The following is a 17,020-nucleotide window of genomic DNA, read 5'->3' on the forward strand; positions in this document are numbered from 1 at the left end:
GGAGGAGGGGGGGAAACACACACAATCCAGAAAGAACAAATATGGGAAGGCAACAACAACAACAACAAAAAGTCAGGACATTGGAAATCCCCAGGATTAATGATTCGTAGGAGAAGTTGACTGGCAACATCTGGGATCCCCCTAGGGCAGTGATGGCAAACCTTTTTGGCACCGAGTGTCCAAACTGGAATGTCTGTTTGTGCATTCCAGGGGTGACCTTCAAAACTTTTAGCAAAGGTTTCTCTGCCCGGTTGCTGTGAGGGCGTGGCCTACTCGGCCTCCTGCACCACGGTGGGACGGGAGGTTGTTTTTGGCCTCCCCAGGCTCCGGAGGCTGTCCTTGAACCTCCAGGAGGGCGAAAATAGCCTTCCCAGGCTCCGGATACCCTCTGGAGGCCGGAAACAGGCTCGTTTCCCGATCTTCCGGTAGGCCCATTTTTCGCCCTCCCCGAGCCTCCGCGCATGCCCTGCACTTACCTGCATCCAAAATGGGATGCTTGGGGACTCCTGGGAAGGAAGGGGCGGGGCAGGGCTAGCCAGGAGTGGGATTTGGGGGTTCTCCGAACTGCACAGAATCTTAGCTAGAGGTTCTCCCGAACCCCCAGCAACCCAACCCTGGCGCATTCGCCTGCACACGCCAGAGCGCCAAAAACCCAAGGACCAGCTGATCTTCAGGTTTCCGGCACGCGCAAACGTGCCAGCCAGCTGGTCTTCGCACGCGTCAGAGCTGGCCAGCTGGTTTTTTGGTTTCCGGCGCTCCGGCGCATGCGAGGACCAGCTGGCTGACACGCATGCATGCGACGGAAACCCAAAGACCAGCTAACGATGGTGCACGTGTCCACAGAGAGGGCCCTGCATGCCACCTCTGGCACACGTGCCATTGGTTCGCCATCACAGCCCTAGGGCTGTTTCAAGGAGGAGGTTTAAAAAAAAAAGTTAGGATGGCTGATTCAGTAACCAGGGTTAGGTAAATAACCTGATTCAATGAAAACTGGTTCACTGATCAGCAGTCTGCGACTGCAAGAGACGGAAGAAAAATGCAACAGGAAAAAAAGGAGGAAGAACAGAACAGAACAATCAGAGCATGGCTGGCTGGCCCCAAAATGCATCTTCTGGGCAATCTTTGGGGAGGGTCCATTAATTCCCCCCCCCCATCTCTTAACAGAGGAAAGACAAAACAAGGGAGTGGGAGTCAGTTCCTGCTTCTAACACACAGTAAAAAAAAAAAAGTCTTTCAATTCCTTTGCTTAACAACGGAAGCTATTAGCTGTAAGCAGTGCAAGGGCTGAATAGAGTCGGTTGCTCCTGATAGAAGGAGACTTACTGAAACGGCACTAATATTTTTTTTTTTTTAAAGTTCATTATCTGCTAGTGGAAAACAATTCCCTTTAAGAACCAAAGAGGGACTTTTTTTCTGCAGCAGCTTCAGCGAGCCGACTTTCCTCTCATCTCACATTTTTTTTCTTTCTCCCAGATCCAACGATGTAATTCAACTCTGCCACCGTCCCCTTCATGGCAAACATCAGTCCAGAGGTGGGCTGCTGGGGGTTCACAGGGGTTCAGGAGAATCTCTAGCTAAGATTCTGTGCAGTTCGGAGAACCCCCAAATCCCACTCCTGGCTGGCCCACCCCGCCCGTCCCCTCCCGGGAGTCCCCACACGGCCCTTTGTGGATGCAGATAAGTGCAGGGCGCGTGCTAAGGCTCAGGGAGAGCAAAAAACGGGCCTACCGGAAGTTCGGGAAGCCCGGAAATGGGCCATTTCTGGCCTCCGGAAGGCCTCTGGAGCCTGGGGAGGCTGTTTTCGCACTCCCAGAGGTTTGAGAAAAGCCTCCGGAGCCCGGGGAGGGCAAACCCCGGCAGAGAACCCCTTGCTAAAATTATTGAAGCCCATCCCTCTCTCTCTCTCTCTCTCTGTGTATATATAATTCTTATATACATACATACAGTGTTTGTGTATGTGTATATGGTATTACATAACCTGTCGTGTACATTTCTGTGTCAATTGCATCTCTTTGCTATTAAAGGGAAATGTGTGCAAATTGTTGCAAATTAACAACTATCATAGTAATAAGCTTACGGGACTCCCAATTGCAAAACAAATGTTTTTGAAACAACTTTTGTATTTCTGCTTATCAGGTAAAGACATTCAGGCTGGAAAACTCAGACATCCTTACATGTCTCCAGGAAAAAAAAAAAGGTTACTTGGGTTATTAATAAGATTCAAATGACTTGTTAACATGGCTTATTTAAAAATGAGCGACACAAGATTTTACATGTTTAAAAGAATTGTTAGGGTTTTGATTCTCGCAATGAACTACATTTCAGCAAAAAAAATTTTTTTTGCTGCAGGCCCCGTTTCATATTCTCAGCTAGGTTTGTTCTAAATCCTTTGTGCAAAAAAAAACAAAAGGTACATTAAAAATTACAAAGCCCCAAATCGGAACGTTATCTTCACTGTTGAAATCGAAAAGCAGCATAGAATAATTAAAAGGTGTGGGAATCATTTCGAAAGTACCAAATATAAACGATCGTGCCATTACTGCTACGGCGACTTCGCAGCCAAGGAGCGTGGCAATGCGGCGGATTAAAAAAATAAAAGAGAAATTCTGCAAAATCTCCACCAGCCCATCTTTGACTAGTAATTGAACCTGTGAATTGTCAAAAGCTTTAAAATCAAGAGCAGCCACTCCAAACACGTCGGTTCCTTTCGCGAAAAATTTGCTCATTTCGTTTCATCCCGTGTAATGATGTCCCACCTGAATTATTGCCCAGATACTAAACCTCTGAAGAAATTGTGTCCTACTTTCACAACAAATTATTTCAGATAATATTCCTGATATAACGGATGCTCCAAAGTCTTAATTCAGAAATTGGCACAGTTAACAGAGAAGCAAAAGACTTAAGTGCTGGTCGAATCTTGCCCTGCTGGGGAAAACACTTGTCATTTGGGTTCGCCAAGAAAGCAAAACAAAATTGAATGAGAGTGAGCCATTCTTCCTTTGCCTTCGTTGTCAACGCAACTTGTTCCTCCCCTTGGGGGACGGAAGAGGCTACCAAACAAGCATTTGTGCCTGCAAAAGGACAGTTTGGTTTTGGAACAGCTGTGCTTGAAAAAGCTCTTCCCAAGTTTGGCTCCACTCGTGGGACGTTCTCTCAGTTGTCCTCAAGCGCCTTCACGGACGAATGACTGCTCTTCAGGATCCTCACATGGTGTAGGCCACCCAATAGATGACGTTGACCGCAGCAAAGGCAGCTGGGAAAACTGCCCTGGCGTAGATATCGATGGTGTCGGCGTCGATGGGCTTGAAAAGAGATTTGAGACCCTTTTTGGGCTTTGGTGCCCCTCCTTTCTTGGTGTCCCCCGTTTCTACTTCAGCGGAGCCGTACGAGCCAGAGAGATTTCGGGGCCTTCGGCGGTGCCTGCTAGACATGGCCAGCTCCTGGTTGACTCCAGCAATCGAAAGAGAGAACATAACAATGGCATTTTTCACATTGACCTGAAAGGGGGAAAGAGGGCAGGTAAAATTGGGAAGATGGGTCAACCGGAGGCCCAGTTCCCTCAACCTGGATAATCCAGACATTCTGCCCTACAGAAGTAGATCTGGACTAACGTGGTGGGCAATGAATAGCTTAGCAAACTGTTACAGAAAGTGAAACACAGGCTGAATTCGCACACTACTGTACGACTGTGGTTTGTTGCCTAAGCCAAGATGGCTGGATTTATAAACGCTTCCTTAACCAAGCTTTATTTTATCAGTGGTTTGCCCCACCCAACACATGCCACATTAAAGCCAAATTGAACAAATTATGATTATTATTTTTTTAGCGGGGTATGTCAGACTAGGAGAAATCAAACATGTTTTCCGGACAACACTAAAGACCTACAGTGAAGTTCAAGCCGATATTCTTCCTGCCAAATTAAACCCTGCCTTTTATTTTATTTTATCTGATCCTACATATACTAACAGCAGCAAGAATTGCGTTCGTGCAATATTGGAAAGAACATAACGTACCGCCAAGAGGGATTGATTATCCAAAAAATATTTGAATGTGCCGAAATGAATAAGCTAACTTTAGAATTAAAAGAAAAAGAGGATTCGGAATATTATGCGGTTTGGGAAAAATGGTGTAGGCGGAGAGGCAACAGAAACAAAAATAGGTAATATTCATAAGGAAGTTGAGGATATATGTAGGTCTTTGGTTATTCGGGTTTTCTCCCGCGTAAAATTGGAGGTGTCTTGGCAACATTTCGACGAAGTCTCATTCGTCATCTTCAGGCTGGTGTTCTCGGCTTCGTGCTTCTAGGAGCAATGTGTGTGATCGCAGCTGTTTTTTCCTTTTAACTGCCAGTGGGGGTGTGAACTGATTGGGTGGGAGCTTGGCTGTGTTCTGATTGGGAACCCAATAAAATGTAGATTTAATGTGAACTGTTAATCCAAAGTATATAAAAATGACACCGTCTGTTTGAATATGTATTAGAGTTTTGGAAAAGAAAAACTATAATAAAATTATTTTAAATAAATAAATAAATAAACCCTGCCTTTTATTTTATTTTATATTTATTTATTTATTTATTTATTTATTTATTTATTTATTTATTTATTATTGGATTTATATGCCGCCCTCTTTCCACAAGGACTCAGGGCGTCTCACAGCAATAAATAACAACAAGTCCAATTAAAATTCAACTATAAAACTAAAATTAAAATTAAAATTCCCATTAAAACCCCATTCAGTCCATTTTATTTATTACTTACTATATTTGTTTTCCGCCTCAAGACGAACTTTTGCTGTAACACAACTTGCTTGGCTTCACACATCACTTAAAGTGACTTGTGGTTACTTGGGCTTGGCTTGTGGCGTGAATCTGGCCATTAGGTCCTTGTCAAGCTTCGTTTAGGGTTTTTGTGCATGTTGCACAACTAGGTATTAATGCAGGGGGGTGTTAAGACCTGTGGACCAGTGGTGGGTTCCTCCCAGTTCAGTCCGGTTCTTGCGAACCGGTAGTAAAAGCAGTGGGAGGCTCCACCCATCCGCCCGGATGTCATCATGGACGATGTGTGCATGCGCAGAAGCTTCTGCGCGCGGCCCCGTTGCGAACCAGTAGTAAAGGTAAGTAGAACCCACCCCTGCTGTGGACTTCAACTCCCAGAATTGAATGCTGGGTGGAGGATTCTGGGAGTTGAAATCCACAGGTCTTAAATTCCGGGAGTTGAAGTCCACAGATCTTAGATTTGCCAAGGTTGGACTCTCCTGTATTAGTTCATGGCTAACTAAATAGTATTGTTTATGGCTAACTAAATATAATACGTGAATGACATCAAAAGCTAGCCAAGCCATCCAAGCTAAGAAATGGATCTCAGCCAGAAGCGTCTACTAACCTCTTCTGCCCGCCTGTTGGACTTCAGTTTGTCTTTTTGCTTTTTCATATAGTCCGCATTGAAATGGGCAAAGGCGTATTCCACCAGCGCGGCGAAGACAAAGACATAACAGATCCAGAAGTAGACATCCAACGCTTTTATGGCCGAAGCCCTAGGGAGGGAAGAACGAGCGCTCACCATCAGGGTGGTCATGGTAAGCACTGTGGTTATGCCTGTAAGAAAGAAAGAGAAAAAAGATTAGCACCCAGAGCAGGGATCTGCAACCTTAAATACTCAAAAGAGCCATTTAGACCCGTTTCCCACAGAAAAGAAAACAGCGGGAGCCACAAAACCTGGGTGGGCGTGGCCAACTTGACGTCACTCACTTCTACCAGTCACATGACACCCCCTCGCCCCGCCAGCCAGCTAGTTCTGACTAACACTAGTCCAAGGAGACAGAAAATTACTTGCTTTATTTATTTATTATTTATTAATTTATTTATTTATTTTATTTCTATACCGCCCTTCTCCCGAAGGACTCAGGGCGGTGTACAGCCTAATTAAAAACACAACGACAGACAATATTTAAAAATAATTAAAATTATTAAATAATAGGCCCAATTTATAAAACCCCGAATTTAAAATCCCAATTAAAACCAATTAAAATCTTTATATTGATAGCCCAGCCTGGTGGAACAACATGGTTTTGAGGGCACAGCGAAATACACGGAGATCAGAGATTTTCCGAATTTCTGGGGGGAGTTCATTCCAAAGGGCAAGGTTTTTCAACCTTGGAATCTCAGGAGCTTAAGGTAACACACACATCATAATCCTACTGCTCCTCACAACAAACCTGTGAGGCAGTTGGGCTCAGAGTTTTAATTAAATCCTCCACAATCCTTATCCAGCACTCTATTCAATGCGCCACCCCAGCTCCAAAGGGTTTTGTAAAAATCAGGTGGAGTCAGTGGTGGAATTCAAATTTTTTTACTACCGGTTCTGTGGGCATGGCTTGTGGGCATGGTGTGGTTGGTGGGCGTGGCAGGGGAAGGATATTGCAAAATCTCCATTCCCACCCCACTCCAGGGGAAGGATACTGCAAAATCCCCATTCTCTCCCCACTCCTGGGGGAAGGATACTGCAAAATCTCCATTCCCACCCCACTCCAGGGAAGGATACTGAAAAATCCCCATTCTCTCCCCACTCCTGGGGAAAGGATACTGCAAAATCTCCATTCCCACCCCACTCCTGGGGGAAGGATACTGCAAAATCTCCATTCCCACCCCACTCCAGGGAAGGATACTGAAAAATCCCCATTCTCTCCCCACTCCTGGGGAAAGGATACTGCAAAATCTCCATTCCCACCCCACTCCAGGGGAAGGATACTGCAAAATCTCCATTCCCACCCCACTCCAGGGAAGGATACTGAAAAATCCCCATTCTCTCCCCACTCCTGGGGAAAGGATACTGCAAAATCTCCATTCCCACCCCACTCCAGGGGAAGGATACTGCAAAATCTCCATTCCCACCCCACTCCAGGGGAAGGATACTGCAAAATCTCCATTTACCCCACTCTGGGACCAGCCAGAGGTGGTATTTGCCGGTTCTCCGAACTACTCAAAATTTCCACTACCGGTTCACCAGAATCTGTCGGGACCTGCTGGATTTCACCAGTGAAGTCCTCTTTTACCTAGGGAGACCCGTGCAGGTACAGCTGACTGGCTGATCCAGAAAGAGACCCAGGACATGGCCACCAAGAGGATGGAAGGCATGTAGGACTGGATGATGTAGACGCCTCGGTTCCTCCGCAGATGGAAATGGAGACTCAGGCGGGGGAACTGGCCAGCTGCAAAACGGAGATTTTTTTTAAAAAATGTCTTTTTTGGTTGTCCTTTTATCCTGCCCTCAGAATGGCTTCCATCATTCCCTTGAACATTGGGCGCTATCTAACAAAATGAAATTCAACGGTGAAAAAAAGTAAGATTCTACATTTAGGCCAGAAAAACCAAAATGCACAGATACAATATAGGTGGTACCTCGCTCAATAGCAGTAACTGTGAGAGGGATCTTGGAGTCCTGGTGGACAATCACTTAAATATCAGCCGGCCGTGTGCAGCAGCTGCCAAAAAAGTCAACACAGTTCTAGGCTGCATCAACAGAGGGATAGAATCAAGATCAGGTGAAGTGTTGATACCACCTTATAAGGCCTTGGTAAGGCCATGCTTGGAATTCTGCATCCAGTTTTGGTCGCCACCATGTAAAAAAGATGTTGGGACTCTAGAAAGAGTGCAGAGAAGAGCCACAAAGATGATTATAGGGGACTGGAAGTTAAAACATAAGAAGAACGGTTGCAGGAACTGGGTATGTCAAGTTTTATGAAAAGAAGGACCAGGGGAGACATGATAGCAGCGTTCCAATATCTCAGGGGCTGCCCCAAAGAAGAGGGAGTCAAGCTGTTCTCCAAGGCAGGACAAGAAGCAATGGGTGGAAACCAATCAAGGAGAGAAGCAACTTAGAACTAAGGAGAAATTTCCTGACAATCAGAGCAATTAATCCGTGGAACAACTTGCCTCCAGAAGTTGTGAATGCTCCAACACTGGAAGTTTTTAAAGAAGGGTTCACCAACACTTGTACCAATGAACTGTGGATTACAAACCACAGTAGGGAAAAAAAAATTAGGCCACCTCAAGCCGTCTCATAGTTAGATTTCTGCTTACCAGTGTGAAACTCCAGTTTTGCATTTTGTGAACAGTTGCTCGTAGCCGTATGTATGTTGTGTGAATTTAGCCATATAAAGAGCAAACCATGATTAAAACTTATTTATCATCATGAATGAGCCCTGTATTTAAAAGGCCGAGATTCATCTTTTAAAAATGCCATTTTACCCATCTTGGTGAATTGGGCCCTTACAGCTTGTTCAACCCAGCTAATTTCCTGCCTCCTTAGAAAATATGGTGCTCAATAACCATCCAGCCATTAAGTAACTACAATAACTTTACCTACCCGATTTGAAGTTCATAAATTCAGTAGTGAATCGATAACTGATAATGGTGAACTGAGCAAGCTGCAGCTTATCCAAGCCGTGAATTTCCTCTTGGTTCTCAGACCAGTGGTAGACAATGTCCTCGGAGGAGTAGCCATCTATTGATTTAAAAAAAAAAATCCTGAATAAATACAGGTGCATAAAGAGGAAGGTGAAAATAGGGCTTCACAATAATAGGTTAAACCTGCTTTGCACGTGAAGATAAAGTTTAATTCAAGCCATACCCAACTTCTGGTGACAGCATAAACATGTCTGTGGGTTTTTTTTTGACCACTGTCCAAAAATTATTTACTCTTAACCGACAATCCATTTTTATTTCATCATAGACCAGCTTGTTCTTCCCCACTTCACTGTTTCTTCCACTTCCCAGACTCAAAATCATGGCAAAAGCACACAAAGTCATATCCCTTCTTTCCCCCCAGCTTGTGTGATTTGTATATTTAAACTCACAGCTCTCCAATTCCAGCATGCATTCCTGCTCATCCATTGGATACTTGGTGAGATCCATGTCACAAGCCACCGTAGAGGTAATCCTGCACCAAGCGAAGAAAGAGCAAAACACACAACTCTTTATATTCAAAGCACCTTTCTGCTTAACCCTGCACACTTAGGAGGCCAGTGTTTCCCAACCTTGGTCCTTTCTAGGTATGTGGGCTTCAAATCCCAGAATTCCACACAATGAGAATTATAGGAGCTGAATTCCCAACATCACGATATTCCCGAAATTGGGGGAATACTTCCTGCCATTTCACTACCCGATAAATACAGCTGGTCACAAAAATTGTCATTTTTACCTGATGCTGTAAAGAATGACTCCATCGGGCTGCAGCCTGATCAGCTTATTCTCCACTGTTACATCATGAAACCAGGCTGACTTCGCGTTGACTATAAATGTATCCGGAAGCCAGAGTTTGTCCACAAAACGGCTATCCAAGCCCAGCGTTTCGTTGGTCCGGTTGTACGACAGCCGGTGGTCCCGCCAACTTTGATGCAGAAAGACCGTCATTGTATATTCCTAAAGACGAGAATTAACAGAGCAGATTTTTTTTTAAAAAAAATTTCCTTTAAAAAAAATGGCTGTGACAACTTCCCTGGGCCAAACAAGGAACATTTTCCATTTTTCTTTGTCATATTCCTAACATCTTATTCTTAAATTAGAAGGGCAGCTTATTAGTCACCACTAAAGATTCATGAATTACAGAATGACAGAGTTAGAAGGGTCCTTGGAGGTCTTTCCTCCAAAGGTGGTCCCTATTTTTTCTACTTGCATTTTTTAACGTGCTTTCGAACTGCTAGTGGGGTGTGGTCCAGTGACTCAGCTAATCTCTGGCACGCCTTCCCCTCTGCTGCGCACGCTTCTCCCTGCGCTGCTGCTGAGGATCCAGCCAGCACTTATCTCCTTCGTCGCTGTCCACCTGTGGCTGCGGGGACGTGCTTGGCTCTGGGCCTATCTCTTGGCCTTCGGTGTCCTCCGGAGGCATTGCCAGAGAGGAGGGTGCTGGAAAGGGAGGCCTTGCCAACTCCTCTCCCTCACTCTCAGAGTCTGCATCTGTCGATAGTCCAGGCTCAGGCAACGGAGCCACAACAACTCCGTTATGCGGCACTAGGGATTCGAACCGCTGAACTGCCGACCTTTCAATCGACAAGCTCAGTGTCTTAGCCACCGCGTCCCACAATAAGTCTTATGTCACACAATAAGTCTTAAGGAACCTCTAAAACCAGTCAAAATCAGTGGAAATATTCTTACTAGAGTGTGGGTTGCTTAGGCTGTTACAGTACTGAGATGGGAGCTATAGTTTTCTTACAAATAAAGCAAAACAAAAAATAAAATAACAGGTTGATTACTCTTGCTGGCATTTCTAGGGTAGTCTAAAAACAATTGCCATTTTCACCATCAGTCGAACGAACGTGGTGTCACCGTGTCTTGCTTAGCTCTGGTGCTCACTTACCATGTTGGCCTCAGAGATGTGGTCGATGCTAGCCACTTCGATAGCCAAAGCTACGTTAACAGGAGGCCCTCGATAGAAAAAGACGAAGAGAGAGATTAAAACAGGCACTGGAATTCGTGTTCATCCTAGGCCAGCCTATTTCTGTGTCCTATGTAAATTAAGAGTAATGCATGAATGAGAAAAAGTTACGCCAAGGCCCTAAACCAGATTAGCCCCGTAGCTCATCTCTGTGGGCATTATTTTAATGTGTTTTTAATTTTTAATTTATTTATTTATTCCATTTGCACCACAGTACAATTTTTACAACTCCTTCCTGACAATCGTGGATGATAGGAAGGGATTAAAAAAATGTAACTCTATGTTGATCTATAATATATAAATAGTGCATCCTGTGCTAATTAACCTTACCTCCAATTCCTGGCCTAAAATTCCGGGCGTATCCTTTAATCAAGTCATCCAAATTAGGCAGCCAAGATATTTCTATGTTTGACCCGATGTAATCTCCAATGTCATTCAGGGCTCTCCATTGAAAGAACGAACGAGACAAAAGGGAAGACCATTAGAAAGAAAGACAAGCAAATACTTCATTTAGCGTTAACAGCTTTCAAAAACAGCACTTTTCCGTTATAAAGATTCAAATTCGGCTGGATATTTAAAAATTGCTATTCACGGGCTTTAGCCGGCATTGCACCTGATGGGGAAGACCAGGGGAAGTTGAGAAAAGATTAAATTGATGAACAAGATGCTCAAAAAGCAAGGCAAGAACATAAGGTCTTTGCCCAAAGAGACATTTATAGAAGAGAAGAGAAGAGAAGAGAAGAGAAGAGAAGAGAAGAGAAGAGAAGAGAAGAGAAGAGGTGAATAGAACAGAGAAAAGAAAAGTGAATAGAACGGAACAGAACGGAACAGAACAGAACAGAATAGAATAGAATAGAATAGAATTCTTTATTGGCCAAGTGTGACTGGACACACAAGGAATTTGTCTTAGGTGTATATGCTTTCAGTGTCCATAAGGAGAATAAAATACATTCATCAAGAATAAAGAGATACAACACTTAGTGATAGTCACAGGTTACTAATAAGCTGTCAAATCGTACTAGGAAAGAAATAAAAACCATATAAATTGAAAGATACAAGCCACATGGTTATAGTAATAAGTGGAAAGAAGATACTAGTAAGGAAGAGAAGAATAATAGTAATACAGTCTTAGTAAGTTATTTGACAGCGTTGTCAAATAATTTAACTAAGACTGTATTACTATTATTCTTTTATATTCTTTTATGTTATTAGATATCAACCTTTGACAAAGGTCCTGGATTAGATTTATGGCTAAGGGATTCTGGATTTTGTCAAAGATTATTCTGGGAACAGTTTAAAGCAGGACCAATCCACTTTTGTGAGCTGGGAGAATGTTTTGAGATTTTGAGTGCCTGTCGTAGGAATCTATTGCTGTAAGCCTCATTAAATTGTAGTTTTAACCTAATGAAAAAGGACTGATTAGTAGAGAAATGCGCAGTGAGCAGTCCTGTTTCCTGATAGTACATCATTCTAATGAAGTACAGATTTTATCCTCACGCAGCCTAACGTCCAGTGGTGGAATTCAAATTTTTTTACTACCAGTTCGGTGGGCATGGCTTGGTGGGCGTGGCATGGCTTGGTGGGCATGGCAGGGGAAGGATATTGCAAAATCTCCATTCCCTCCCCAGTCTGGGACCAGCCAGAGGTGGTATTTGCCGGTTCTCCGAACTACTCAAAATTTCTGCCACCGGTTCTCCAGAACCTATCAGAACTTGCTGGATTTCACCCCTGCTAACATCCCCCTTTGCCCTCGTATTCAAGTAGGACTGTTCCATTTTTTTTCCATCTTTTTATTCCTAGTCGCTCTTCCCTTCTCCAACCTCCACCCCTTTTCTGGTCTTCCAGAAAAAGGAACTGGAGCCTCCTTGGGGCGGAGATTATTCTGGGACTTTTGGTATAAAATAACAAAAAATATTACCATGCTAAATGGGGCGGAGGGGAGTGGGAGAGAGCAGAGAAAACAAGATCTGCAGCCCACCTCTTTTCGCCAAGCACATACCGCAAGCATAAATTGAAACTGTATCTGAGGAACAATGACTCATCCCTACCCAATTACTGTACCAGGGTTTAATAAGTCACTGCATGAAAAGCTACCAGAAACCAAGGAGTCATGGGGCGGGGACGGGGGGGGGGGCTAGGAAAAGGAAAAGAGAGGTAGAGAAGCTGCCAGCACCCCCAAATTTTTGTTTTTGTTTTTCCCCCTCCCCCTGTCTTGTATTTTTCCTCCTTTTAAAAGTCTGGGGGAATCTCCCATTTCTTCAAGTGCAAACCTGGCCTTATTTTAGTATTTAGTATTTTAGAGCCACGGTGGTGCAGTGGTGAGAGTGCAGTACTGCAGGCTACTTCTGCTGACTGCCGAGCTGCCTGCAATTTGGCCGTTCAAATCACATCAGGCTCAAGGTTGACTCAGCCTTCTATCCTCCTGGGGTGGGTAAAATGAGGACCCAGATGGCTGGGGGCAAGAGGCTGACTCTGTAAACCGCTTAGAGAGGGCTGTAGAGCACTGTAAAGCGGTATATAAGTCTAAGGGTTATTGCTATTGCTATCTAGTCTTCCCATTCAATTCAAGCAATGCAATCAGTTGGTAGGTAGAACTAAATTCTGGCCCACAATATCACTAGTCCTCAACTTACAACCACAATTTAGCCCAACATTTCTGTTGTTAAGCAAGACTTTCGCTCCATTTTACGACCTGGGGTAGAGCTGGGAAAACTATAGCGAGGAAACGCATTCCCCTTCCCCAATATACACGTTTAGTTTAGTTTAGTTTAGTTTAGTTTAGTTTAGTTTAGTTTAGTTTAGTTTAGTTTAGTTTATTGTCATTGCACCTCCTACAACAAGATTAAATGCCATCTTCAGTGTACATTATAACTATAAAAATAAAAACACACAAGCACACATCCTTCAAATTCTATACAATTGAATTGAGAACCCCTGATATTGCATTAATATTGTACTACACAGTAGAATTCAGTATAGTTACTGCCCTGGGATAGAAGCTGTTTTTCAGCCTATTTGTCCTTCTTTTGATTGTCCTGTACCGTCTGCCTGATGGTAATAGTTCAAAAAAAAAAAAAAAAGGGTGCCCAGGATGAAATGGATCTTTAAGAATGTTTTGAACTTTCTTAAGGCAGCGGGAAGTATAAAGCTCTTCCAAGGAGGGGAGAGGGCAATCAGTGATCCTCTGGGCAATGTCGTTGACCCTCTGGAGCGCTGTCCTATCTGCCACTGTGCAATTGGCAAACCAGACATGGGTGCAGTAAGTTAAAATGCTCTCTATGAAGGCCACCAGCAATTTTTCATTCAGTTGTTGTTTCCTGAGAAGTCTCAGGTAGTATAATCTCTTTTGCACCAAGACAAATTCCTTGTGTATCCAATCACACTTGGCCAATAAAAAATTCTGTTCTATTCTATTCTATTCTATTCTATTCTATTCTATTCTATTCTATTCCAAAGATTATGCAAACAGAGAAAAAAGCTTGACTAAAATTGAAACCATGCATTCCAGTGCCAAGAACCAAACTTATGCCAGTAGACACCTAACCAAATATCCCCTTCCCCAGGGGAAAAAACCAACAACAACCCAACCCTGTTTAATTCGAAGGAAGTGACTTTTCTGACTGTCCCATTTGATGCTCCAAAACAGACACACGGAGGAAGGAAGTGCGCAGTCGCCTCATTTGAAACCATTCCCTAAGGATGCTCCGCTTGCTACGGAGGGGGTCCCTCTGGGCTAGCAAATAGGACACGGTATATTTTGGTCCTTCTTCGGCAAGAAACTCTCTTCCCCTTTGGCCTTTGTCAGCATAACCCACATTCTTTAGATCAGGCGGAGCGAAAAATCCATGGCATTTTCGCTGTCAGCGGAGGCGGTGATGACCACCAATTTAGATGGCTTTAAAAAGGGGGGGCCTAGACCAAACCCTGAGCAATCAAACTCTCACAGCACTGATGGTTTCAATCACAGAGACACCCACCCACCCACCCTGCCTTGGCTACCCACAGCTGTTGGGGAGCCTGGTTGGCAACTGGATGGGCCCTTGGCCTGATCCGGCTCAGATTCGGGGTGACCTTAATTGATCACCTTTCCAAGTGGAGCTGTCAGCTTGGGGCAAAGCTCTCATCATCGGTTCAAATCTGACTTTAAAGTCATTTTAAAATGCCAGCGTCAATAAAACCAACTTTTCCTCTTTTTTTTCCTGGCCAAAAGGGGGACAATTCTGTGTGTGTTCGGAGGGACACATAGACTTACTGATGTTTGTATGTATGTCAAAAATTACAAATGCCAGAAAAAAAAAAAAAACCACCCCAGAGTAGTTGTGATTATAAGAGCCTGGTGGCGCAGTGGACTAAGTGCTGTTAAAGTAGCACTTAGCTGCCAGCTGCCTGCAATTACTGCGAGTTCAAATCTCACCAGGCTCAAGGTTGACTCAGCCTTCCATCCTTCCGAGGTAGGTAAAATGAGGACCCGGATTGTGGGGGCAATAAGATGACTTTGTATAAAATAGAACACCGCTTGGGGGGGGGGGGGCGAAAGCCCTACTAAGCAGGTATATACAAAAGTAGGAAGGCTATTGCTTAAAAGCATTGTAAGCCGCCCTGAGTCTCCGGAGAAGGGCGGCGTATAAATCGAACTAATAAATAAATAAGTGGGGAGTTCAACAAAACTCTTTCTAAAGTGGGGGGGGGGAACCTCTAGTTTGACTGCCCTTTGTGCAGTTTCAGGGGTAACCTCTCAGAAGGAAATTTGGGGGGCCCAGGGCTTAGACTGATTCGAATTCGAACCCTGTACTCCTAGTAAGCCTTGGGTACTCTCTCTTGTGCCAAAAGTAAAATAATTAAACAAAAAACAGGGATGTCAGCGCAGATGCGTGGCTGATGTTTTTTTCGGGGTGCGGGGATGAACCCCGTCTCCCAGAAATAAGATCTCCCTCCTTTCATCGCTAAGCATCTGGCTCCTTTCCAACAAAGGAGCGCCCCGCAGCGAAAGTGGAATAAACAGACCCGGGTTCAACGTTTCCCACGCGTGCCGCGGCTTCTGGATTGCGCCAGGAGCGCCGGATCCAGCTTCCTCTCAAAGCCCCGTTGGATTCGAGGCTGTAAGGCAGCAGCGACGGGCCGGGGTATAACCAGCGGCCCAAGACTTTCCCACGCATCCCCATCCCCAAATGTAATTTCCCCCCGAAAGCGCAGGGTGGCGCGTAAAAGGGACGCCTTCCTTTTCTCGCCCCGTCCCTCGAGAGAGAGTGGCCGGATCCAACCCACGGTGGGGTTGGCAGCGGCCCCGGCTCCCCTCTTCCTACCCCCGGTAGACTCAAACGGGGCGCACACGCAGGACGACCCGGCCAAGCAGGCGCGCGGAAAAAAAAAAAGTGCCCAAGCGCAGCTAGCCTGCCTTAAACCCGGGGAGGCTCCGCTCCGTTCCTCTCGCTCGCTCTTACCTGGTCCAGGTGTGCTGTTGGGCGCAGAGCAGCAGCAAGGAGGGGAAAAGCCAGGTGAGCGATTCCATCTCTGGCCGAGAGACATTGACCGAAGAGGGGGGCGAGAAACAGATGTAAAAGGGGGGGGGGACACAGGCAAGGGAGTTTTCTCCAAAGTCGCTTGCAGGGGCGCGTAGAAGTTGGCACAACGCGGGGCGAAGGTCGGTCGGTCGGTCGGTCCTGCTCCGCACAGTGGAAAGAAAGAGGAGGAGGTGTGGGGGGGGGGGGTGGACACACAACAGTGTGTGTTTGTGTGTGTGTATGGGGGGGGGGAGAGAAGTTGGGGGCTCCGTTGCCTCTCCAAGCGACGTGGCTGCGCAGCAACCAGAGGGCGCGCGCGTTGGGCCAAAAGCGATGCTGGAGCGGAGTAGGGAAAGGCAAAATTCGAGGGCCACTGTTCTCCTCCTCCTCCTCCTCTTCACCTCGCTCTCCCTCCTTTCCCTCGCTGGTCAGTCCATTCGGGAAAATGAGACGACGACTGCCACTTTAAATACAATTTTTAAAAAAAAAAAGAAGAAGAAGACGCCAAGCACAGAGCTTGCTGGCCGAAAATAAACCCCTTTGGAAATTACAGATTTTGAGTGTTACCAAAGCAGCTCAACAGCTGGAGGAGGAGGAGGAGGAGGAGGAAGCACGTTGACACGTGTTTCCCCACCCCCACCCCAAGAGCCTAGATTTCGAAAGGGAGAGGGAGAGAGATGGAGGGAAGGAGAGAGAGGCGGAGAGAAGAAAAAAGGGAGAGTGGCGGAAAGGCTGCAAAGGATGGCAGGCTGGCCAAGTGCAAAAGAAGTGTGTGTTTGGGGAGGGAGATCAGGGGCGAATCACAAAGAAAAGGGGGAAGGAGAAGGGTTGAACAGGATTTCTGGAATACAGAGAGAAGGTTTTTCAAGAGCAAAAGACAATTAAAGGGCTGAGAAAGCCCAAGATGAGATTATCCTTTCCTAGAAGATGGCAAACTGTCAGGTTTAAGGGAATCTTAGGTTAAATGCAATGCTTCTTTTCCCTCCTCTCTCTCTTCCCCATCCCCATTTCCTATCATCTCCCCCCAATTGGGGCTGGAGGAGGGGTTCAGGAATATAACTCAGAAGGCTCAACCTCCATCAAAAATGA

The 17,020-nt window shown here is 45.3% G+C and overlaps 1 protein-coding gene across 1 annotated transcript; it reads right to left on the minus strand.

Annotated features, from left to right (window-relative positions):
- Positions 1-3,203: 3,203 nt before the first annotated feature.
- GABRD (gamma-aminobutyric acid type A receptor subunit delta) lies at positions 3,204-15,939 on the minus strand. The gene is made up of 9 exons (XM_070956013.1): positions 15,872-15,939; positions 10,761-10,873; positions 10,353-10,420; positions 9,198-9,418; positions 8,854-8,936; positions 8,364-8,501; positions 7,051-7,206; positions 5,382-5,593; positions 3,204-3,497 (listed from the first exon to the last, which is right to left on the minus strand). The coding sequence occupies exons 1-9, from the start codon at positions 15,937-15,939 to the stop codon at positions 3,204-3,206; spliced, it is 1,353 nt and encodes a 450-aa protein (XP_070812114.1).
- Positions 15,940-17,020: the final 1,081 nt, after the last annotated feature.

The sequence above is a fragment of the Pituophis catenifer genome, unplaced genomic scaffold (genome assembly GCF_029215685.1).
Source record: "Pituophis catenifer annectens isolate HBS135680 unplaced genomic scaffold, rPitCat1.0.hap2 SCAF_18, whole genome shotgun sequence".
Classification (NCBI taxonomy): domain Eukaryota; kingdom Metazoa; phylum Chordata; class Lepidosauria; order Squamata; family Colubridae; genus Pituophis; species Pituophis catenifer.

Bases quoted from the DNA above. Each gene is read 5' to 3' on its own strand.
- GABRD (XM_070956013.1), bottom strand. From the start codon at position 15,939: ATGGAATCGCTCACCTGGCTTTTCCCCTCCTTGCTGCTGCTCTGCGCC. The intron at 5,594-7,050 runs GTAAAAGAGGAC...TCTTTCTTACAG, and splicing joins ACCTGCACGGGTCTCCCTAG to GCATAACCACAGTGCTTACC. The intron at 3,498-5,381 runs GTTAGTAGACGC...TCCCCCTTTCAG, and splicing joins CCAACAGGCGGGCAGAAGAG to GTCAATGTGAAAAATGCCAT.